At 40.1% G+C, this 25,818-nt stretch overlaps 2 protein-coding genes across 2 annotated transcripts in view; one reads left to right on the top strand and one right to left on the bottom strand.

Annotated features, from left to right (window-relative positions):
- WDFY4 (WDFY family member 4) overlaps positions 1–25,818 on the top strand; it is a 115,463-nt gene that overhangs the window by 58,527 nt on the left and 31,118 nt on the right. The window contains exons 40-47 of the mRNA XM_063405700.1: positions 4,603–4,680; positions 5,610–5,813; positions 6,686–6,737; positions 7,599–7,765; positions 11,928–12,076; positions 13,235–13,355; positions 15,733–15,818; positions 17,190–17,252. Of these exons, the coding sequence (XP_063261770.1) occupies positions 4,603–4,680; positions 5,610–5,813; positions 6,686–6,737; positions 7,599–7,765; positions 11,928–12,076; positions 13,235–13,355; positions 15,733–15,818; positions 17,190–17,252 (920 nt within the window). The remainder of the gene's footprint in view (positions 1–4,602; positions 4,681–5,609; positions 5,814–6,685; positions 6,738–7,598; positions 7,766–11,927; positions 12,077–13,234; positions 13,356–15,732; positions 15,819–17,189; positions 17,253–25,818) is intronic.
- LRRC18 (leucine rich repeat containing 18) lies at positions 19,751–25,277 on the bottom strand. The gene is made up of 2 exons (XM_063405701.1): positions 24,957–25,277; positions 19,751–20,851 (listed from the first exon to the last, which is right to left on the bottom strand). Exon 2 carries the CDS (start codon positions 20,819–20,821, stop codon positions 20,039–20,041), a length of 783 nt encoding a protein of 260 aa, XP_063261771.1. The 5' UTR covers positions 20,822–20,851; positions 24,957–25,277; the 3' UTR covers positions 19,751–20,038.

Below are 25,818 nucleotides of genomic sequence, written 5' to 3'. Positions count from 1 at the left end.
AATCAGAAAATGCTAGTGAATGAGGCTGTTGGACAAAGGCATTTAGATAATAGTGTGTAATAAAGCCCTAAGTTACACATAGCTGTAGGACTTTCACATTTTAAATAGAAATAGAAAAACAGTAAGAACAAGTGAAGGCAAGAAGAGACTCCCATGCTGCTCCCCATTATGCCAAAGTCTTATCTTCACCTTTCACTTCAGAGGTAAAACCTAAAGCTTCTGCTGTAACAGGATAGAAACTGAGTCCTCAAGAGGTTGTATGAATTATCTCAGTGTCACAGAAGCCATTCTCAGAGATAGGATTAAAGATCAAACACACCTTGACTCTCATTGTCTTTTTTTGCTATTAGGAGGCAAGTTACCTCTTCTCCCAGGAAATAATCAGTTCAGAAGGATCATCTGTTGAAGGGCTGTGTGTTTGCACGCACACATACAGACATATGGTTGCTACAGAAGTAGACTGGCTTCTGTACTGCCTGGGCTTAGCTGATAAATAGAATGTGCAAGTCTCATCACATGCACACACCACACTTTAGGTTCACCCTTTGAAACCCACTCCTGTGTGTGGGTACATTTATGATGCACTGAAATACAGAGGATTTTCTCATTAGGTCTGCTATTCCCCAGCCAACTGGCAATGCCAGGAATCCATCCATGATCCTTAGGAGCAGTTGGCTCACTGCATTAGCCTCCTAGCGGGCTGTGGCACGAAGCTTCCATGCAGCACTTAACTGCTGGAACTCAGTCTGTTGAAAAGCTAAATGAATTTTGGCAAAGCAACAATAAAATCCACATGGCAATAACAATTTTGTGATTCAAAAGAGCCTGCAAACAACCCTCATTGTGAAGGGTCTACGTGAAGGACTAGGCTAAACTGCTCTTTACACTGCTAAGGAAAACATTACCTGCCTTAACTAAATCATTGTTACCTGGGGAGAAATGGAACAATTTTTCCTCTACTTACTGCTTAGTGCATAGTCACTTACTTGAAAAGTAATCTGGTCTCAAGATGGCTGGCTTATTGTTTGCACAGGGTAGCAGTGTACCTGGTCAGATTTGGAGATATTAGGCACTTTGTCTCTATCTGAATAGAACAGGGCTGGTGCATCGGAGACGTCACCCAGCTCTGGGAGTTTACTGTAGCATTCAGATGCTTCTCTGTAAAGCTGCCCTGGTGGCTGTAATCCTGTCCTCTGTAGCAACCCTCACGAGGAAGGGATTGAGTGATTTAGCAAGAAAGAACCAGAGATATTCAGCTTTAATTGCACATTCTGCACTGATGTGTGGAAAAAGAAGGAGCGTGAGAATTGCCATGAATACAAGAAGATAGTTTTCGTATCTCCAAAGAGTTTAGGGTGAAGACTTTACTGACAATCTGGGTTTGTGCCTGTGAATGTCACAGTGGTTCAGGAATGTACTATGAAAAAATTATTTGCTCTAGATGATGCCTGCAAAAAAAATTTGCTTTTGTAAGAAACTTTCTTTCCTGACCTTTCTTGGTCACATCCTCATCTACACTGGTTAGGGCATGCAGTCCAGCAGACAGAGGTGTCATGTGGGGCTGCTGAGAAGAGCAGTGCTGCACCATAAGTGGATGTCATTTAATCTTGAGCTGCTGGGAAATACATGCTAAAGAAAAATGGAACAATTTGCTCTTTATAAAATGGCATTTCCTTAGTGTTCTATTTCATCTCCTTTTCTGATTGATTCAAAATGTGAAGTTTATCACATTGGTATAATATAATTTTTCTCATTCTAATGATGCTAATTTCCTATTTTCTTCTTTCAGACTTATGATCCATGGAGACTTAAAGTATTTTTAATTGTCACTTTTGAAGTTCAAGCGCTGCATGTAAATTATCTGGGAGTTGATATCTTTAATGCTTGGTTTAAAGGCAAGGATGCCCCCCTTCATTAGCAAACAACCTGTACATAAAAGTTGGGAAATACATGCCTAAGCACATCCCTAAACACAGTGATTTCTTGAATGTATGTTTATATACTTATAATATTTATTTTGCTCAGAACAGCTAAAGTAGTAGACTAATATCACCAGTTCTAGCCCTTACCAACAGATAACTTAAAATACATGCTTCAAAACAAGTAAGTGGATATTGTCACTATCATCCATGGGATAATTCTCTTGACACAGTGCAGGATTTAAACATTTTGGATTTCCTTGTGTCTCTTATAAGTCAAAAATTAATTTCTCTTGATGTTTATTTTCATTTATTAAGAATTTTGGCACTTATTTTTGTGTGCATGTGTATTCTGTAACACAACCCATGTAAATAAAGCCTCTGACTGCAGAGCCCCAATGACATAATGTTTCTTTAGGAAAGAACTGTGGTATGTGTAGTGTCTGTATCATGCAATATGAGTGTATTATGGCAAGTTTGAATATTTATGAGGAGCAGGAGTGTTAAATGATCTATATATATTAAAAAAAATCAGATATAAAGCATTTCAAAGCTCAGTAGAGTTTTGTTAACTTATAAGTCACACCTCAATCTTTTTTCTTTTTAACTGTTTCTCATTACAAAGTCTCTCAATTGCTTTACTTGAAAGAAATTATAGAAAATTCTCACCCTGGGTTTCCTCAATGTTAATCATTTTTTCTCCTATTTGAGGGCTCCATGCAGCAAGAGAAGTAACAGTTTTTGAGTCTGTGATTTGTTTTGGTTTTTTAATAGGAAAATAACGTGTGAATTCTATCATCTTTTCAAGCTCTAAATATTGGCTGGGGAATATGTGGCAGCAAAATGATCTGATTCTACTTACAATGTGATTGCCTACGGCTGCAAAATAGAGAAATCTGTATAAAAAAGACTTAAAGCATGGTTTCTTGATTTTTAGGAAAGGATTGATCAATAAGGCCCATCAGTATACCCTTTCCAAAAATATGCATTACAGTTCTTACATTTACACCTGCTTTTCTGCATATTTTGTTATACTACATTAACAATTATTAACTCCGGCATGTTCTTGTTTAAGAAAGATTTTACTGTGGCACTGCTGTATTTAATCTACTCCTTAAAGAGTTGCTTTTTTAATGGACAAGCACCTACAATTTTTAATGGAATCTGTTGACTTGTTAGAAAACTGTTTGCATGAGTTATTCATTAGGCATTACGTATAACTGTTTTGACTGAATACTTAGTAAATAATAGCCTGGTCTATATTCTCCATGTTTATTGGTTCTCTTTTTCAGATTTTGTTTTTGTGTGTTGGTCTGGCTTGTGTGGCTTTTTATTTTCTTCCAGTCATAGTCATCTCCAATTTTGTTAACTGCTCATTTCACTTTACAACCAGATGGTTTTCCTGTGAGATCAATAGAGACATGTTCATGTGGCTGAAGCTGGCTAGCTGTAGCTCATTTGGAAGCCAAAGTGGTTAGTCTTCAGTTGACCAGATGTGTCTAGCAGAAGTTCTCCTTCTTAGGACCCTTCATGTGTTTCAAGGGCTAGTGAGAATCAAGAAGCCGGGCCAGTGAGAATCTTTGCCATGTGGACTTTGACCTTAGGGGTCTCACTGATGACCATGAGTGAAATACAGATTATAATCAACTTTGGAACAGCTGCCAGTAGAGCACTGACTTGGCTTGAGTAGCCTGTGAATATCTAAAATGGAGGTATTGATTTTCTACTCTGAATGGTTTTGCCCCAATTCCACATAGAGCAAGGATCTCAGCTCTTCTCCTATACCAGGACTGGTTTAAGAGCACAGAGATGCTGTTGCTTTCTAGGTCAGCCTTTAGGGGAGTTTTATATGAATTATGGAATAGTTTTGTGAGGCCACAACTGTGATTACAGGTTTAATGATGCTTTAAACAAACAAAAATATAATGACTTTCATCAGTGTAAAACAGGAGCTTCCTGCAGGGAAACACCAATAAATGTGACTTCACGGCAGGGTTACAGACCTGGCTAGCAGCCAGCAGTAATCAGCACAACACCCAGACCCTGTGTGTTAACTTAATTAGAGCCCAGTGCAAGCAGCAGCCAGACAGTTTGCTGTGAGGGATCACTGCCAGTGCGGCACAGAGTCCCTGCATTTAAAAGTTACCTACCTGATCCGTGGCTTTAGGTAGTACAAGGCTGGCACTTTCATAGCAAGTTTAGCCTCATGCTGTGACTCACAACAATCTCACATTTGTCAGGGAAGTTCAGCTGGGTGTGCCAGTCTTAATATGGCACTGGGGACACTCACTTGTCCTGTATAATCTCACTATAGATCCTTACCTCAGTTGGGGTCTCTACAACAGATGATAGTAATTTCTGCTATGCAGTACTAATTCAGCTGCAAAAAGAGGAGCCTTAAGTTGTATTTGGTGTTTTCTTTATCCTGAGAAAGTTCTGAGTAGTTCCACTAATGACCCTTGTTACGATGATGTCTATATTTATATTCCTTGTATAAGTGGGCAACTTGCTCTCAGATTATTGACTCATCTCTACACTGCCTGCAGAGCCATCAGACTTGCAGACACAGGCCATATTCCTTAATTGTTTTTATAAAAGACAGAACAGCTAATGCCTGCTTCTGCCCCTCATGGGATTTATACCTGTAGCACCTTGGCATAATGTGTTCTGATGTTTCTTCCAGGGATTTGTATCATGTATGGAACAGTTCCGAAGAGTTGGGCAGGAGCTGTATGCTTCTCTGTACAAGGACCACGTACAGGTAAGAAGGACAGGGATATTGGGCAACAAGTTTCTGTTGTTAAAAGGTTTCTCTTGGACTACCCTGAGAAACTGAGCATTTTAGAATGCCGTGCCTAAAGAGTTGCTGAGAGTTGATGAGTCAACACTCCTCTCCTTACACTACCACTGAAGTGTGATACAGCATCAGTCAACAATTATACTCTCCACTTTATTTTCAGGAGCCTTTTTTTTCCCTTTGTTTAAATGAATTATTCCCCTCTTCCAATGGCAGAAATGCAAGTGAGAACTTTGACCTTTCTTTTTTTTTTTCTTTAGTAGCCAGTAAAACTTTTAAAATAGTTCTCAAGCTCATAGACAGTAAAACATCACAGGTATGTTTCTGTTTCAAGTTTGGCCATCAGGAACCAACAAACTTTGCCTCTTTGAAATTCTCACCTCATCTCTCCTTTAAACTGATATGTTGGTGGACCCTAACTCCTTGCACAAAACACCTAAGCAGAAAGAATTAAATTTATGCCTTGTTCAGAGGGAGCATAGTACATTTAAAACTGAATCATTCAGACTGTTTTCAGTGAACCCGGTTATTGCCATTTGTCACACACGTTTGCCAGCAAAAAAATAGAGTGAATAAAAACCTCTGTGATGCAGTTCTCCTGGCTCACTGCTTTTGAGATGGAAATGTAATGAAAGCAGCCATTTTCAAGTTTGTGAAATGCTTTAATTTGTCACTGTATCATCTAGTCAGCCTATCACTATTTCATCACTAGTAACATCTCCTGCAGCACACTTCCAGTGGTCACTTGTGTTTGTTAGGTCTGCAGCACTCCCTCTGCAGTGGTCCCATCTGGGGGGGTTGGGTAGATCCCCCTGAATCACTGGGGCAGTGCCATTGATGGCTGAGAGGAGGCAAGTGTTCAAAAGCCAGCACAAAGTGGTTCTGTCCCACAGATGCAGCAGTGTGCTTACAGCAAAGCCTCCAAGGACTGGATGATACTTGAGGAGCAACTTTTCTGCAGAGGGAGCCCGTGGAGAGATGCTTCAGGATCAGTGCAGCCACGATGGACTCTTGATTGTTACGAAGGGCCCTCACGAATGAGGAGGAGGATTCAGCACGTGAAAGCCCAAGTGGCAATGATGCGAACAAAGAGTGAGGTAGAAAGATTTAGAAAGCTTTTGTAGGGGTGCATCCTGTCTGTATCAGTTGCTGATTACAGAATTAGAGAAACATTAAGGTTGGAAAAGGCCTTCAAAAGCACAGAGTCCAACCTTTGACAAATGTGTGTCTCTTTCCTCTGTTCCTCATCACCTGACTCCTGAATATGCTGTTCCATGGTTAAAGAACCCACTGAAGGGATCTGGTTGTGGGGGGTAAGAGAGGCTGCGATGTATTTAACAGCAAGAGAATGATTTTTCCACTTTTCTTGTAAAAAATATCCCCAGACAGGTGGCAGTTTAAGATGTCCATACTTTTCTGCTAGTAGCAGTTCAATATACTGCTTCCCAATGTATGCAGCAGAGTCCAATTAGAAGGCTGCACTGTCCTGTTAGTCTTATGCTTGCTAGTGCTGCTAAAAGTGGTGGATGGCCAAAAGGGAAAATAGGGTGGTTTAAGCTAAGATTGAACAGTAAATGTGGGGTATTTACTACTGTCTGTTTCCTCTAATGTCAAAATGCCCAATCCTATCAATGAATGGCTGAGGCACTTTAATATAAGGTTACCACATTTTAGGCATTTTTTCTGCTGCTTGGATTCTAGCAGTTTTCTGTATACTGAGTAGTATGATTTTTATCCTATAACTGGCCTCATGCGCAATCCTCTTTGGAAAGACAATAGTTCTTATTGTTGACATTTGTTCCTTTGGGTTCCTTTCCAGTGATGTTTATTTGTTCCTTTCCAATGAGTTTATTTGAATTTCCAAGGCATTTATTTGCAACATAGTTCTAAATCTGTGTTTTTCTCTGCCAACAAAGTTCTGTTTACCTATCTGCATGTTCCACTCTAGTCACACCTAGTCTCTTTTCAGGTGCTCCTAGCAAACAGAAAGGAAACAACTTCCCCTGCTGAAGTGAATCCAGGTAACCTTTTAGGGCTACATTGCATCATCAAGACAGTGGACATAAACAGTCAAAGATAATTGGAATTAGGGTATGGATTTCTAGGTCACAATTTAATCCAGGAAAAAAACCCTTACTGTTGGAGCTCTGGGCTAAAACGTCACTGTAACATCTGTGACAAAACTGATGCAAATTTCATAGGTGATATATCAACTGTCTTCAGAATTTACTGTTCTCTTGTTGCCACCTGAAAGGTCTAAAGCAAAAAGGCTATTTTGAAGTGTAAGTTTTGGGCACCTAGAAAGCTCCTAATTGCTTAAACTTGGAAGAAGTGGTGTTGGAAATATGCAGTACTGTATACTTTTTACTGATAGGGCCTAGCAAACACATGAGTGGAGTTCATTGTTTTAGACTCCAAACAAGTTGGAAGCACTCTGCAGTTTCTGCATGAAGTAGTTACAGTCAGCCTTAATATGAAGGCTGATTGTGTCTTTTCTATCTGCATCCATTGCATGAGTTTGCAAAACTTGGGACATAGATTGGGCAAGATATAAATGGGTTTTCTCTCTTTGAATTTTCTTAAGATCCTGCTCAGTACCATGTCTCTAAAAGACTACAATTTAAAATTATTCCTCATTTCCTAGTCTTTTGTGATTATAGGGATTTTGTTTGAAATATGACTGACTGCATGTATCTGTTTTTGGTTCCCTGAAATAAGCACCTTTCTTCAGCAGTTACAGATTTTAATTCTCTTGCCTGTTTTTTGCAGATAAATAATGCTGTTTCCCAAGGTAGAATAGACTGAGTGAAAGACTAAATTGCAAATGCTTTTGGTGTCATCTGGCTGCCACTAAAACCACAATCTCTTTTATATTGATATAGGAGAGCTGATGTTAAATGGAGCAGAGAGGGAGATGGATCAGAAGGGACTGGATTGTAACCAGCTAACATTCTTCCCAGCTCTACATGAAAGTTTCCATTCAGAAGACTTCTTGGAACTGTGTGTGGAGAGACAAATTATATTGCAGGAGTTTGTAGAGAGTGAAAAGGTAAGAAAGAGGAACTAGAAAATTTTCTCTGGGGACATGACAATCTAGAGGGTGAATTGGATATAGAGGCCTATCTGTTCCTTTCAGGGGGATTCAGGCTACAGTAGACATCGTTACTCTCTGTTTCCTTAGAGTAAATACAGTTTTCCAGCCTCTGTATGAACTCCTGTACAGACTTTCTTGAAGAGCAATTCACATTAATTGCTTGAAGTAAGAGAAAAAAATCGGGGCATGGCAAGCAAGATAGTCTCTTAGGAGACACTATTGTCTGAATTTGCCTAAGACATGGCAAATTCTGAGACTCTGAGAATTCCTGTGCTGCTCTACAACCTTCACTCATGCTCAGAGCAGTGCCTACATCAAATTTATTTATAACCTATGGAAGAGTATGCCAGTTTTGTATAGGCTGCTAGTTCAGTGGTGTTTACATGTCTTCCTGAAGAATACCAGAATATGTTTCCTTCCTCCTTTCACATGTCTTTCTTTCTGTCTCCCCATGAGTACTGGACGGATTCTTCCCTCTAAGGCCATAGAAAATTTCTATGCTTCCTCCTTGATGCTCGCATCATGTGTTATTTATTCAAAACATTTCTGTTCCTTCTTTCCTTTTGTATTGGACTTGATGCCCTTCACCAAGGTTTCCTCCCAATATAAGGAAAAGGCTTAAGGTTCAGGAACATTGTGGGAGGAGATGAGTTGTGGAGTAAATAAGGATGACTCTTAGGAAGATGGTAACTTTGATGTTGTCAATTTAATTGATGTTTCTCAATTAAATCGACAACCTAGCCTCATTCCCTGATCTTTTGCAGTGTACCTGTTTTTCTCCAGTGGCATAAGTCCCCCAGTAGCCTAGGAGTTAGTATCCCATAGTGGAATCCAAATACTTGTAGTATTTAAACTCAGACATCACAGTGCTGTGATAGCTGTACCTAGATATAGAAATAGCTCTTTTATTAAAATATCTCAATACCATCACCAGATTTTCTTGATGCTTTGTCAGTGGCTAAGGGGTCACACTTGTGCTCTCTAATATGACTTTCTCAGAGTTCTTGATACAGTCTCTTTCTGTAACAGAATTAATTTCTCTTCCCCTCCTCCTTTCGCCCCTTCCTCCCTGTACCTCTCCCCAGCAAAAGGAGACAGGCATGAAAATGTGAGGCATGATTTCCACGCACTGATCTCATTTTGAGCCTTCAGGCTGTCTGTCTCTTCTCCATGTAACTCTGCAGGAAGCCATCAGAAATGCCAGGCATGTTTTTTTCCAGCAGCAGTCACTGCCTGGCCGAGCTGACAGAAGTATTAACAAAAGCAGCGGGGGGTGACATTAGCTGTCCTGTGCTCACTTAGTGCACCGCGGTCCTGCCTTGTCAGTGGCTGCCCCCTGAGCTGTTTGCACTTTAAGCAGGCAACTGGAGCCATTTTATTTCCTGCACTGCTCAGAAAAGTCATTAAGTGTGTGTGAGTGTGTGTGAGTGTGTGTGAGTTTGAGTGAATGTGTTCCCTTGTACATCTGAATGAACAGAGCAATCAAGAGATGCAGGGCTTTGGGCAATAACTGAGAAGGTAATTATTCAATTATTTTATGTCATGTTTGCTTCATTGATTAATGATTCTAGTAGCTTGTGAACTGGGTTTTGATCTGTTTTGACAGAAAATGAAAGTTTTTGTTTAATTTATGATAATTTAAAGCTGCTTGGTGTTTCAATGCAAGACTGAAGGTACAAGACTTGCAGGTACAGCATCGTCCTGGTGGAGATTCTGCAGTAGAACTCGGTTAGATCTGTGTTACTCATTTGCAATAATATAAGTCACATTCCCCAACTGAAAAAGATTTACTCAGCTCAAGAGCTCTTTTATTTCAAATGATGCAGATCTATTAATTAACAATATAAAATTGAAGAAATAATATAAAATTGAAGAAAGGGACTGACACTATTGACAGCTTCTGGTTGGATAGTACAGAATACTTGTAGAATCGGATAGTTCAGAATACTTAGAGTTTAAGGTTTGTGAAAGAGAGGTACATGATCTTCCCCCTCAACAAAGTCTACTACTGTACCCTGGCTCTGCCTTAGGCAGAATAGCAAAGTGTTTATTTGTGCCACAGCATGTTAGTGATCGTAAGCAGGCCTCCTTCATGATCCATGTGCCTCCTATACCCACACACATGACCTCTGGGTTTGATACGGTGGATTTCTTAGAAGTCTGGATTTCAACTTTGTGTCTGTGGAGCTGCTTTATGCAACTGCCTGATGTTTCAATATTCAGTTACCTTCCTTTTGGGAAGAAGCAATCTTTTTCCTATTTAATTACTTCAGGAAACCATGTGGTTTGCTAATGCGAGCAGAATTCCCCAGTATTCTCAGTGCAAGCATACATGTCTCTAACCACGTAATGGCAGGCACTCCAGTTCAGAGTTCTGTGGCTGGCATTTCCCCACAGAGACAGGCATTCCTGTGGGAGAGGTGATGGAAAAATGTTACCTTCCTCTTAGAAATCATTTAGAGGGGAAAGAGATTGAAGAGATTTTCATGAAAAATTACCCACAGAAATCTCCCAGGGCTGGGTTTTTTTCCCTTAAACCCAGAATGAAGAAAACAACCTTCTGTGCCCACTAAGTGATTTCAAAATGAAGCGCCCCATTTGTTGGTAAAATAATTGCTTTTCAGTAAAGTATTTAAGTGTGGAAACAAGATTTTATTCCATTTACTTATGAATGTAATATTTATGATATCCTAACATCAGTGACTAAAAGCTTGTGAAGCAGTGTTGGTCTGTTTCAGCTGAGCTTAGCTAGACCATGTGTAGTTTGGGATAGCAAGGAAGGTTGTAGATTTGACTTTAGAAACCGTGAGGTTAGGAACAAAGGAAAGAGCAAAGGGGAACCATACTCTACATATTATCATGTAGACTTTACATGATCCAGTAAAACCAATGCCATTTCTGGGTAAATTTTGCACGCCTCATAAAATAATGTAGCCCTGTAGTTCTTACAAAGTTTGATAGAGATAATTGAGATCTTAAGAGAAAAACAGATTTTGTGATACTTCTCATACTTGTCAGTCTTTTCTTTTAAGAACATTGCATTACATTTCTGAACCAGGGAAGTTCTCCTGTTATGTAAATACCTCTCTAATTCCTTTGTATGTAGCCCTCTGGTCCTTGCAGCTTCAGATGGACTCAGCTTGCAAAATTTTACACTCATTTCTGGAGACTGTGCAATTCAGGATTGTGCTAATTTACAGGAGAAGCTAAGCAGTGAGCAGTTTTCTTAGTATGTAAGGTAGTATTAGTGTTTTGAGATTTTGGGGGCAATAATTTTAAGGTTGGGCTAATAGATGATTAGTTACTGCCCCCTTCCTGGGACCAGAGGAGGTACTGGTTGAAAGTTCTGGTTCATACTGGGCACAAATCTGAGTTGACCCTGATCATCCCAGTTGACTGTACTTACCCAGTGTACTTAGCTTTTGGAGCTGAGTGTATATGGAACATTTTATGAGCAGACAAAAATAAGGAACTCCATGCTTCTAAATGTAAGGAAAGTTATTTGCAATGAACTACTGCTTGATTTAAAATCAGAACTTTTAAATTTTCTGCAGACCACACCATTTCTCAATCTCTAAAGTGTTGGTTGTTTTGTTTTGTTTTGTGTTTGTTTGTTTGTTTGTTTACTTTCTGCACCATCTCTCAGCCATAGAAAATGTTCCAGAAAAAAGGCTTTCTTTTCTTTATCAAAACTGGTCAATTCCCAAGAACACCTTCTATGAACTGGTATATATGACAAACAAAACACTTTGTTGAAAAATTCCCCATGTTTTTAAACTGTGTTTTAGAAAAAAATCCTCTATTTTAAGGGCCAAATTAGTTCACTTGGGAGTAAAAGCAAGAAATTGAGTCTTAGGATGCAAAGGAAAATTTTTTAAAATATTCCAGAATTTTTATCTAAACCTTTTAGGACAATTAGATTGATAGATTCATACATTCTGAGTGGACTTCTATCACTTGTACAGTGATTTTGTGACTGCCCCTGTGAACCTGCTAATCAATATGTCAGGTTTTTTGGTACAAACATCTGTTCTTCTGCATCACTGGCTCTGGCTCCCTGCTGCCCCTGTCCCTGTGTTGCCAGCTCCTGGCCTTATTATGCTTGCCTCCATTCTAGGTGACATTCAAGTGCTCCGTGGCAGTGGTGCAGGGTCATACAGCACTGGAGGGGGTGCTGCTCTTCGGCAAAGAGCACTTTTACATCTGTGAGTGCTTTGTGTTATCCCCTCAGGAGGAAGTCTACTGTACTCGTCACTGCTTGTCCAGGTGAGTCATTCTTTTCCTCCTTACAGAGATCTGCTTGGTCGGCCTCAATATTGGCATGTGGATACCTTGAATTTGCACATATTTTGTGGGGATTTCAAGCAGAATAATAGCACAGCAAAAAGTTTGCCATCCTTTGCATTTGTTTAAAAAACAGTTTAACATAACTAACATAGGTGCTTGTTCACAGGCTTTGGAAGTACCATAAGAACACCCTTCTTCAACAGATGGAGATGTGGACAGTCTCACACATACATTGCTGTTTTTCAGTCATGTTATAATGTTGTTAAAGTTTCATTCTGAATAACTCACATCTTTTATTCATATGAATCAGTTAGTACAAGAGCCTCTAGCTTCATTGTCTCATAAGTTTTTTGTTTGTTTCTCCAAGACAGAATCGTAATTAATATTTGGCACACTGCTATCATCTCTTGACTCATGATTTATTGAAAGTGATCAATATTGAAAATTAGTCTGTTAGACCAAGGTCTTTGTGTATATTGTGAGCTCATGTGCAAAGCCCACTGGGACAGTGAGTAGCTCAGCATTTTTACTCCCTGACTGTCTGCTCTGCATCCCAAACTTACTAAGTCTAATATCAGTCAATCTGATCCTGACTTAAGGATCGATTGGACTGGATCTGATAAAAGCTTAGGTTGTTCTTCTAAAGGATTTTCTGTGGGCTAGGCTGTTGATTGCAATTCTAATGCATATACACAACTAAAATAATAATTAATCAATTGCTTAATTATTAATTCCAAGTAATTGTTGTTTACAATAGCTGTGTGTCCATATGATGCTTACCCTCAGCTTGAGCTTTCAGATTCTCCCAACGAGTTTCTTCCCTTGTTGATTCTCAAACTTCAATGTATGCAAAACATTGCTGTCTGACTATTTGCATGTACTAAAATAACTCCAAACCTACCCCTAGCCTCCACAGGCTCTTTATTTGGGTAACTAGTATAAAATCTGCCCTTATTATTTAATTTTATTTATTTAGCTTTGTTTTCAGTTTATGTATGCCCCAGCTGATCTTGATATCTCTTGGTATTGTTATTTTTCTTTAGGGGAGGCCATGGATATTCAAGAGGGCTTTTCAGGTCTTTTTTGTTTCAAAAATTTATTTATTTATTTATTTATTTATTTATTTATCTCCTCCAGAATCAGTGATCAATTTATTTTCAACTTATGTCACAAAGATCATGCTGTGGGAGACCAGCTGTGTTCCCGTTATTCCTATCAGGATATCAAAGAGATTCATCTGATGCGCTTTCTCCTGCAGGTAGGAATTAACATGTTCAGTCATTTCAGGGAAAGCTGCAACAGCAGTAATGACATGTGACTGAAAACCATTTGCTCAGTTTTCACTAAGACTGCTGGTGTTTCTTTGCTTGAGTATCAAAATGCTTCAGGTCCCATCATTGCGTTGTTAGCCTTTGCTAATACAAACTCCTTTCTGTGCTCACCACAGTGTTTGAACACCCTGACTGGGGTGGGTGGCTTATTAATTGTTGGGCAAACAGTGTTGTTCACACAATGTATTTGAAAATTAGACTTGCAGGTAACGTTCTTTATTTTTATGGAAGCTACCAGTAAGCGGCTGAGTTCCAGTAATATTCAGCTCCCAAAGACTTCAGTAGTCTTGGCATCAGTGGACTATGGGTTACTAACACACTTATCCTGGGCCTCTTGGAATAACTTTTAAGTTGTGCATGTGGTTCAATAAAAGAACTATAAGCCAAAGAAGAGGATTCTGTGCCTGTAGCTGTAATACCCAAGAGCTGCTCATCACCAGGGGCCTTGGTACCCTTTCAGTTTTGTCTCATTTAGGTGAACCTGTGAGCAGAATCACAGACGAGTTTTAAATAGAGCTTCTTGCAACACCAGAGCCTGTACTTGCTTTAAAGGGTTTTAGTACAGTCTAAGGAGTAATTCACAGATTTGACCCAAATATGAAGTTTTAAAGCAGCTGTAACTAGTTACTTCATATTTTGAATCAATTTTTGGAAGGTTGAGGTTCAGCAGGGAATTACAAAATCATTTAGAGAATTCAGAAGCTGGAGAAATGGGGCTCATAATTGTCTTATGTCATATAGTATGGTACTCGTCCATGAGTCAGTTTTATTTTATATTTAATTATGTATGCAAACGGGGCAGTTATGGTAGATGACATTTGCTTCAGGATACAGTATATTGCAGTGGTTAGGTCACTCACCAAGCATGTGCAGGAATTATAGGTCATGTTCTGAGTAACTGTATGAAGCTTACCAAGATCACTGGTGATCAGCCTGAGCAGAACTGCCACCTCTTCTGTTTGGGGAATAGCATCAAAGTTGCCAGCAGAAGACTTCCAACCACTCGTATATTCACATTTGTGTATGCATGGATTTTTTTAAACATGCAAAATAGAAATTTTTGGTGTGACCCAAAGTGAAAAGTGGAGTTGAGTAGAAACATCTTTGAACGGGCCTGGGGCAAAGGCTGTGCTTACTGGTTTGAGGGAGTTTGTGATTTGGGGTTTTTTATTGTTGTTCCAGGGTTCAGTTTTTGTTCAGTTAATGAACTGAAAACTCAGGTATCTCTATCAGGCTTGTGCTGGGATTCTATGCCACAAACTTCTTTGAAAATATATTGTGGAAAAAGAGGAAAGCTGATTCCTCGTGCTTTACCAGCAGGACAGGGAGATCACCTGTTTAGGCAGTGACTGTGCCTCAGCTTGTCCCCTCTTGTCCATGCACATAGCCCAGCCCAGAGCAAAGCACTGGCCCAGTTCTGTAATGGCAACTCTTAAGGAGATCTCGTTTGGAAAGCTGAGCTTCAGAGCAAATGCTGCGAGCTGTTTATTGTCATAGCTGCTCTCATATTACCTTTCTGCTTTCTATTTTATTTGTGAATCATGTATGGGCCACCTGCCATCAAGAGTGTTTCTCTAGGTTTGTATTGCATCTGCCACATTTGGATTGAAACTCATGTCTGGGTTCCCAGACAGTACATGTTATTTATAATTTTACTTGCATGACTTGGGGGGAAAAAAGGACCTCTCAGTAGGTAAATAATAGGATTATATTTTAATGCCCAGCAAAACAATGTATGAAGACATTCTTGGGAGAGGAAAAAGGGAAGCTGAGGTTTTCTTTCAACTTTAGTTCCTCAAAGTTTGGGTGCAAAATATCATAAACTCCTCTTCCTCATTTGGTGCTTCTAGTCAGGAGAAATTATTTGGCAGTTCTGTTGAGCTCTGTTTTAATTTAGAAAGCAGTATGGTTGTTTTCTAAAAGAAACTCTTATTTAGAATCCTCTCTTTGTGTTATCTTTATCAACTAGTTGGAACCTAATATTACTATTGTCTTATTAATCACACTGAGATTTCATGATAAAAATGTTTCAGAAGCAGCAGGAAAAGGTGAGTGATGGAACCAATATCTGGAGTTTGGATTTGCTTCAAAGAAGTGTTTGAAATCTTAGTCACCTAGTAGGATCATCCCTACAGCTGAAGAAATTTAGAATGTGACATATTTTGCTTTAGTTCTGTACATTTGTCAAAAAAGTCAAGGTCTTTTTTTTTAAAGCCCTGAAGAATCGGACAGACCGTGATGGACCCTTTGCAGCACTAGGCTTTGTTCTTCACCTCCTCACACTGTAAATGTTTACCTTCCCAGGAGATTGCTTTGGAAATATTCTTCAAGAATGGTTACTCCAGATTTCTGGTCTTCCATGACAGTGACCGAAATAAGATATTCAAAAGGTAATGACTAGCTCACAATAATGTGGGAATGCTCCTGGTGATGCTCTTGGTATACCACCCTGATTTATCTGGTGTCAGGTGTCTGTGTTCTGCTGCTTCAGGAGTTGTATTTTCCATTTTTTCCTTGAGCTTTAATGGGTTACGCTTTAGCTGTGAAATTTTCCTTCTGCTGACCTGTGAACTCTTTGGAGCATTATATAGCCATTGACTTAACAAGAGATTGAATGTGTAGGACTTTTCTAGAACTCAGTGATGTGTTGTGTGTCCTGCATCCCAGGAAATTTTGGCTGTAGCTGTTTTCCTTCCTCCCACTGAGAAAAAAGCCACCTCCACCTCACCTCACAGTACTGGGTGAAAGAAGGTTTCTTCCTGCTTTTTTCCAACCCTCATAGTATCACTAGATTCTTTAGGAATCATATATTTTTGTCTCTCTGACTTTATCTTTGTAGAGTTAACTTTTAACAATGGCATTTAAAAAAAAAAAATCTCCTTATTTGCTTGTCTTGTTTAATGGAACTTGAATGTAAGACTAGGAAGTGATTAATTTGCACTTTGTTTTCTTGTATGTTATTCTCTACCGCAGTTCTGGCCATTATCTCAGGATTGCATTCACTGGCCTTTACACAGGAAAATCCAATTTAGTACTAGTGTTTCCTGCACTAAGTTCTGCAGCTCGAACTGAGCTTTGGTACTGTTAATTTCCAAAGAAGCATAGTGATTCCTTCTGCTCCTGAAATCTCTGAACAATCCATATTGCAGTTTTGCTTTTAAAAGTGCAGATTTATCTGTTCTTCTTTTCCAAACAGGCTGCACAGTGTGGCTACTTAGAGTCACCAGGATCTGCCCTAGAGCCAGCCCTTATTTTTGCTGTCTTTGAGTTCTGACAAGTGTCTCTTGGGGGAATCTTTCAAAGGCAGTTCAAGACAAGGTTCTGATCCTCAGCTGAAAGTCACCAAAACTATATATTTCAAGGGTATTATTTGTCTGATATCATAAACCACAGGAAATGTAAATATGAATGGCTGAGATGAGGGTTGGTGCTTTTGCTGCCATTTTTGCTAAATATATGTCTGAGTGGGTTCTTATTGTTTGACTTTAATAGCACCTTAAACCAAAAAGTCCATAACCTTGTGTGTAAATTCAAAGTGCTGTTGGGGAAAGAAACTGCTTTTATCCAGCCCATAGCAACTCCTTAATATTAGCTGTATGCTTTTGCCTGTTGTATTAGCTCAGCTTTGTCCTAGATTAGAGTCTCAGGGCACTGCTATGGCTTCCTGAATAAAGTTGGAAGGACATAGCATTATATAGATATGTAATGTGTCCTAGTAACTATTTGCATAAATATAATGTGACCTTTCATATCTCCTATAGATTTTGCTCTTTCCAACCTGCTTTGAAGTCAAAGGGGATAACAGAAGAGTCCCTAAATATAAGGTAAAACATAGGAAACATTGGATGTAATAAGTGCAATTATGTGAGTAAGTTGCACCTTAAAAAAGCATATAGAAACGTACCTATTTGTATCCTTACTTTTAAAGATTCAAAGTTGTTGCCAGAACTTCAAAACGCATTCTAGCATACTTCATCACAGTATGAAGATGAGTGTCAAAAAACTGACTGTGCATAAATTATTAATAATTATTACCTCCTTAATATCACTTTATTGATAAACTCTACACAGATGGTTACTGTGGGAAGAGACAGTGAGGTGAAGACAAAGCTAAACCATAATGCTTTTGCATACCAACCTGTTCATTGCATGTTTAGGGCAGACAGTGATGTACACATGGATGTTTTGGCTTGTTGTATTAGCTGCAGAGTGGAGATTCTAACTTGTCCCTCAGATTTACCATTGTAGGGGAAAAAGTTTTCTCCTAGTGGGAGGTGCTTGAGAGAATGTTTTATGCATGCCATGAGTTACTGTAACTTTTCTCAAATTGCGTATCTGAGGAACGCAGCCATAAGTGCCTAATTGACGTGCTCTGAAATGATTGCTGAGGCTGGAATTGGGTTGTGACCTGAGGTACACACTACCCCTGAGTTGTTGTAGCCTGTATCAGCTCTACCCATTTTAATTTTCAGTTTACCTGTTGCAAATCATTACCTATCTTGTAAGTGAGCATTTTCACCTCTGAGCTCCAAACATCAACTAGCTACAAGTATGAGTGCAGTGTAGAAGCAGCTCCAGCTAGAGCCTAGCCCATGCCAGAGGTGATGGGTGGCTGTGGAGCGTGATATCTGTTCTGTGTAAACAGTAACTCACTCCAGGATTTCCTTTCCCCCTCCTTGCTGTGAATTTCTTGAGAGAAGATGCATTAGAGCATCAAGAAATTTGGGCATTAAGTGGGCTGGTGGATATTGGAAGAAACACTTGACTCATGGTGAATCTCAGAATTTGAGACAGGCTGCATGCCTAGGTCTAAATTAACCTGTCCTGAAACCCAGTAAGGCTCTGCCTTCAGTTTTTCTCCACTGGCTGAGAGAAGACTTTACACAACTTACTTACTCTGAGAACATAAAGGGCCTTTGGCATAGCTTTGGCTGGACCATGTTAGAGCAGGAACTGAAATAAAATAAACATAACACTTATATCCATTGCCAAAGTATTGAAGCCAGAAAAGTTGTGTTAAGTACAAAGTTAGAGAAAATTACCTCAGTAGGTGTGCTTGCCTTTACCAGTTAGAACCAACGGACTGAGGACTCGATGAGATTACTTTTCACTTGTTTGAATTGTGGAGCTGTTTCAGAGTTAGAAAATTTCAAAAGCAGCACTTGGGGCTCCTTCCCCGTCTAGGGGTCAATGGCCAACTTCCACAGTTTTCCAGCTTTTCCTGCCACACCTGAGACAAGTAGGCAGGCCTGACTAAATTCTTTGCCCAGATACACATATTAATAATTGCACAGCTGTAGCATAGAAAGAAGAAATTACTAGTTTGATGCATCATATGACATTGAGATAACAGAATTTCTGGGAAATCCCTTATCAGTTTTTCTACCTAGTCTGTAGGAAATACACAAGAGTTCTGACTCCCAGGCTCTACTGTAGTCATTAAAAAAAATAAAGTGCTCCTGGCTGGCACTTTATTCTTCATTCAAATATACTTAAATGTTTTCTGTCACCATAGGTTATTACGGCCACTGGCAGCCCTTCTCATGTCATGCTTGAGTGCTTTTATAATCTGCTCATTGCTTGTCCCTGTATATTGCTGTTTGCAGGATCTCAGCACTCTCTGCCCTAAGGATGTGTTTTCAGAAGTGAATGTGTGTGCTCAGGTGCACACGTGCATATGTACATGTCAACAGAAAGCTAAAAGTGCTGTGGGGATACCAGACCTGACTTTGTCAGTTCAGAAGCTGACTCTTGGATCACGGAGGACAGAGACTCTTCTTCTCTTAGTCACTTTAGTCACTGCTTAAGTGATGAGCCCGGGACCCTTAAAAAGAGAAATATTGTTCCTACCCCTCTACGTTTTCCTTGGAGAGAGACTCAGATACCAACAAAATACTATGAGTATAGGCAGCATGTCCATACCATCATGCTGTTTGTGTTGTGCAACTTGGAGATTGCTGCACCTAGATATAGCACTCAAAACCCAAAGAACTTGCAGAATCTGGCCCCTTGATGGCAACCAGGATCACTGGTTATCTATCTCTAAGTGTTGTTTTTGTACTGCTTAGTTACTCCTGAGCCTAACACTTGTGTTTGCTGCCTCTGCTGAATGGGAACAGGCTTGCAGTTCCTACACTGACAGTGCCTTTTTGAGACTCTGAGAGCTTGGTGGCAGCCTCCAGCAGCAGAAGGTTCCCTGGTCTTTGCCTTTTCCTCCTAATGGTATTTACTGAGATTAGTTCAACTCTGTCTCACCCTATGAAAATGAACAGAAATAATATTTAGGGCTTAGTGGTGGGAATGGATTTACTAGAAAAATCTATTTTTTAAAAGATCCTTTTATTGGACAGTGCCCACACAAAAGCCCCCCCAAAAAAACCATGGAGAACATGTTGTAGGAACAGGCTCAGATGTAAATACTCTTTTCCAAATGCACATCTGGTTTATTTGTTCTGGTTTTCATTTCAGAGACCACAGAGATCTGCTTCTAAAATGAAGCTGAACTTTAAAGATGTAGAACTGCAGGAAAACGGAGGATGAGAGAGGTCAGCTTTTTATTTGCTTGGGCTGGACTTCATGGAACATGGTCTGTAGAGTGGCTTGGTGTATCTCAAGAATCATCGTCTCTTATTCTCCATTCTTCTTGGTTATCCATTGCAGTGGAATTGGGTGTAGTGAGTGAAGAGAAACTTGGCTTATTTGGGGGGACGGGTGTCATTTCCTCTAACTTGTGCAGCTCATCCCTCTCACCCTGACACGTCTCCAGGCAGGAACCGCACAGGTCCTTCTTTTCTACTAAGTAAAGCGATTCTATGCGTTTAACGGTGTCAATTGGCTCCTCTTCCTTTTCAAATTCTGGTAAAGGGTTTCTTTTTACATTCAGTCTCTCAAGCTTGGGGAGCTTTTTCACACTCTTTGGGATGAGGGTCAAGGAGTTGTCAAAGAGACCTAGCTCAATAAGTTCCCTCAGTTTCCCAAAAGTGGTGGGAACAGTCTCAAGACAGTTCAAGCCAAGGTTGAGAGTACGCAGGTTCTTGAGATGGGTCAGCTCTTCTGGTAGACTTTCTGTGGTCAACTTGTTGTTGCATAAATTCAGGTAAGTAAGGTTCTTCAGTGTGCCTATTTCTGCGGGCAGCTCATCAAGCTGATTACTATGCAGGTCCAGCCACATCAGATTCTGGAACTTCTCAATGATGTTTGGAATCTTTCTTAAAAAGTTTCTGCTCAAATCAAGTTCCTCCACATCAGCCAGCTCCAGAATGCACTTGGGGAAGGTGGCAATGCCCATTTTGCTTAAGTCAAGACGGCGCCTTCCATTAAAAGCTACCCGGACTGAATTTTTAGCCACTTTCAAGGTGATCCTTTTCCCTTGTGGACCTTTTCCCTTGGGCATCTCTCTGCTGACAGACAGACACACCAGACTCTGTGGATAAAATGTGAGAACTCCAATAAAGCCTTTGAAAGCCATGGCTGTTAATCACACAGTTATATGTTAATATTGCTGCTAGAATTTTCAGAAGGTTTTCTTTTGAGGGCAGAACTTTTCAACTGTAAATCTGCAACTTTGAAAATTCTTCCAGAAAGTATTTTTAGTACGTGAAATTCTAATAATTTACAATATTATTTCATTGCAATGTAACATCTATATTACACTACAGGGTGAAATTACAAGTGGGAGACATTTGCTGTCTTTCATTTCTAAATACTGATTTGATATTAGGATATAATGAAACTGAATGAAATATGTTATTATGCATCAGCCAGTTGAAGACTGGAGAAAAATATATTGTGAGTCTCAACCCAGTCCTTAAAGACTGCATTAAAAGAAGCCATCCAAAATTGTCTCATTCTACCAGATCAACAGTTGCCATCTTTACAGGCCTGACATTTGTGTCAGATTGGTTAAATTTCCTGTGTCATGAACTTGAGATCTGGGCTCTGGATGTTATTGAAAGATTAAAAGTTTAAAGGAAATTATTAAGAATTTTTTTTGACCAGAACTCAGGAACATGGTGGGCTCCCAAACTTGCCAGAAATTAATTGGCAATTCATATATCACCTACAGGGCAAACTGCAATAGGGATTGGTGTCAGTGCTGCTTAATGCCATGTTAAACCAGGCCTTGCTAAGTGTCTCATCCTCTGAATACTCTAACATTGTTATTTTGTTCATGCTATGGGATAGAGGGTCTCCACTGCTAAGGTGCTCTGCCCTCAGCAAAATGCATGGAGGTGTAGTAGTCAGGCTTTTCACTCATACTAATGCTCAGCATGTGTTACATGCTTCCTGGAAGCGAGGCCTGTGAGAGTATAGTCCACTTACTCTCAGGTTTGGTGAACTCTTTCTAATCAAAGGTCATTAAATACAGCTGCTAATTATGGCTAGTAGCAAAGGAAATAGCCTGATTCCCTGGAAATGGATGACAATGTCCCTCCCAGTGAGAGTTTAGAGAAGAGCAAAGGTTACAGCTGAGTAATCTCAGGTCTAGGTGCTCTGGCATTTAATTTTGAAGAGTCATATTGCAGCTTTGATGAATGATTGTTTAGGACAAAATATGGATTTGTCGACAATACATGTCCCTATTAGAAAGACTCCACTACAAACCCTTCAGGCTTTTTGGCTACTCATTAATCATGTGTGAATACATGAAGGGTAAGCTCAAGCTACAACTAAGGCATTTCAGCTTCTTTTCAATTACATGCCATAGCCCAAAATAATGCAAAAGCATTAACCCAGCTACCACCCACTCTCCCAGGAGCTCTGTAATGAGGCAGATGCTTCAGAAAATACCAGAAGCAGCAAAGTGGATTCAGTCTTGCCCTGAGGGTGTGATCCAAAATAGGTTTTTTGTTATTTTATATTAAAATATTTAAACACAGTTAAATGTTTTTGTGTGTCACTCCCATGTTTCTGTCTCTCATGAGTATTTACAGAACCATATTACCAAGGAGCAATGTCAATGTTATTCTATCCATATGTTGACTGGTAACTGAGGCAAATTTCTCTGCAGTATAAATAAGTACACTTTTCACCTTTGTTGATGTTAGTGTAAATCATTTCCCCAGGAGTGAGTAGTAAGTTCTGTAGATCAAAACAGCAGGGTTTTCTAATCACAGTTCACTCATGCTAAGGATTTTATGCAATATTCTTGTTGGTAATTCTGTGAAGATAAAGTGGAGCAGTATGGGGAATGCCAGGGCCCTACTGCTGGTGCAGGACACCTTTCTGAATCCTGAATCTGTTCTGGTGCACAAAGGTGGAGTGAAAACCATGCTTCAGAAAAAGATCTATAGGGGAGTTTTCTTATGTATTAGCAGAATGGAGAGAAATTTTCTGCTTCCTGTAATTGACATGAACCAGGTGACCTTTGGATCCAACTTTTTCTGTGTTTGAATTTTGTGTTGGATGAGTTGACCAAGACACAGTGCTTTTTGATAAGTGAAGCTTCTCAACCAACTATGCCTTTAAAAATGAATGGGAGCCTCAAGGAAAAACGTATAATTTTTTTCCTAAGTTCAAAATTATAATTTCTTTTAAAATGCCTTTTAAAAACATGTTTGAAACTCAGAAAAGATTGTATTCAGTTCCTATAAATTTTTTATATTACTTTTCGTTTAAAATACAAGAGGGAAACATAGTTTCCTTTCCTGTTTTAAAAAATACCACCTAGGCAAAGAGTGGTTCAGTTGTGCCGCTGTCCTGGTAAGGGGTCCTGGTGCCGGGGTCCCTCTGTCTGCGCTGTGAGTGCCTGGCAGCACTAGAGGGAGCCTGGCGTACGAGCTTGAGTGCTGGAGCCTTGGCAGGACGAATGCTGCAGTTCAGCCTGCTGGGTTTGAGTATTTCTCTGTCAATAACCCTTTCCAACCTGTTACAAAGTTTGAACCTGGACCTTTCAGGTTTTTAAGAGGTCCAAACAAACAGATCAGTGTGATTTTTCTCAATACCAATCTCTTTGTATCATGCACTGCATAATGTGCAGACTCCAAAGAGTTTCTTCATACAGCTTTCTTTAGTCAGATTTATTTAAACCCAGCTGTGAACCTCTCAGATGCACTGATCAAGTCCCTAGGGAGTGATCACTCTAAGTGCTATTTAGTTTGGGTCAAAAGTTGGAGGCACATTTCAAACTTAGAAAAATATGATTTGCAATTCCAAAAATAGGAATTAATACTAGAGGACTGCAGAAATATTTCAGTGTGCTTGACAACTTGAAGGGGATGAATAGCTCTCCTGCCTCTGCATGCTTGTAAAATAATTATCAGGGTTTTACAGGGCTGTAGCTGGAGATAATGGAGCTTGCTTAGCCATGTCTCGTTGTCTTTGGCTCTGTGTAAGAGGGCCCCACTTTTGTAGCCACTGATATTAAAAATTCAGGAATCACAGGAGTCCTCCTTGCTTAAATGTCAATTATGCCTGTTCAATCTTGTGCATCTCCTGGAATGGCAGAGGGAGAGGTACGTGTGCTGCCCTACCACCTAAGAAACAATGATGAGACTTTCCACCTGTTTTCTCTGAACCTGCGCCCCACTGCCAGGTTCACCCTCTGAGCTGCTGGCAAGCCCTTTCCTGACTAAAACAGATCTGGACTAGAAAACACTTTCTTTTCCACGCCTGTTAGACTCTTTGGCCTGGATGGGCTTTTGAAAACCCAGAGCCTTAGGAGTGCTTAACAGGCCAAGAGTTTAGAGGTTGATCTGATACAAACTTTAATAGAACATGAGTGTCAATGACCCATTGTATTTTAAGCCTGCCCTAAGAAGTAGATCTGATCCTAAAAGACTGCATATTTGGACCTTGAAGATTTCTTTTTCCTTTCCCGGCCCAGGAGGGAGCAGAATTGGCCTTCTGCCTGTAGCACTGCTTGGTGCTTCAGGACCTCCTTCTCCATGGTTCTGCCTATTATTTTCTTCTAGGGCTGGTCCTTCCTAGTTCACTGCACCCAAAGCTGCACAGAACCATCTTGAGCCCACTTGAACTGCTCTGTGAGAAATTTCCTCTGTCTTTCCTCTTGAATTCTGCATGCTGCAGAGCAGGCCTGGCAAGCCCAGCAGAGCTCCGCGTTCCCTGCACCTCTCTGGTGGCAGGAAGGCTGTGAGGTGATGGGTGCTAATTCACCCATGGAATAGGTGATACTATCATCTCTAGTGAAACAGTTGCATGCAGAGCTTAAAACCAGATTCGTACAGCAAACGATTTTGCATGAAGCCAAGCAGTTCCACTTCCCTGCTTACAAGCCTGTTGCCATTTTTTTGTTGTTGGATATAATCTGTCGTGGAAGAGATTAATTCACTGAGTGTCTTAAATGCAATCTCTTGCTAACAGGCAGGTTTAGACTAAATTCCACCATGAGTAAATAGTTTGAGAAAAGTTTCCTTTCTTAATATTCCTACTTTTCCAGATGACTTCAGGGCCACTGTACTATCACACAGTGCAAAGTCACTTGCAAAACCAAGGCCCACCGAGAATAAGGAAAAACATAGTTTCATCTTAACAATTCTGCCAAGCTTCCCCCCTGCATGTGATCTTACCGGCTAAGTAGCTCAAAAGGCCTAGAGGGTGAGGTGCAGATGTCACAAGCTGCTGGGTTCTTCTCAGTAGTATGGGCTGAGCATTCACAGTCTGTTACTGTGCTGTTGTCCTCTGTCTCTCTTCTTTGAATAATGAATTAATCTTTCAGTCTGTAAATAAACCCATGAGCACAAAGCACAGGACAGTTTCCTTTCCACAGTCCTGTGAATTCTGAATCGTACTTCCTTGATGGAAAACGGCAGCCCTTCAACAAGCTTGGTGCCAAGTGAGGAGTGGCAAAAGGGCTTCCCCAACTCCAGGGTCCTGCTATTCAGTGCTCCTTCTGCAGCTTATGGAATTTACTAAGTTACTGTTACTAAGCAACAGCAGTGCTACACCATTGGAGATCATTAGCATAATGGTTGGTTCCAGAATGCAAGATCGAGCTGGAAGGAAAAGAACTGAGCGGCATGCACTGCCTGCAAATGTTCTATTTCAAAATATGCTGAAAGGAAAAGCATCTGGAGCTCGTTAGATGCTGTTAGTCAGCTTCTAACACTGCCTTAACTGTCCATTTTAGCCACTTGACTGTTTCATTTTACTTGGCTGTAGCGGAGTAAGAGATACGTGTCTCTGTGTGCGTCAGAACTCACAATGTTTGTGATACCCTCCTTAGCACATGCCAAATGGGATAGATGTGGATGCAGGAGGGAAGGCTCATTCAGTGGTCCAGCAGAGAATATATAAGCTGCAATTTATTTATCTGTGTGTATATATATAATCTATCTGCCACATCTATCTGCAGTATCTCTCCTATCAGTGACCCTTCCAAAGTGCACTTGCTATAACGATTTCCCTCTGGAACATGTGAATTTATTGAAA

This window comes from Prinia subflava, chromosome 9, assembly GCF_021018805.1.
Source record: "Prinia subflava isolate CZ2003 ecotype Zambia chromosome 9, Cam_Psub_1.2, whole genome shotgun sequence".
Lineage (NCBI taxonomy): Eukaryota > Metazoa > Chordata > Aves > Passeriformes > Cisticolidae > Prinia > Prinia subflava.
Note: the sequence above shows the minus strand (reverse complement) of the source record. Positions and strands in the feature narration are given on the sequence as shown.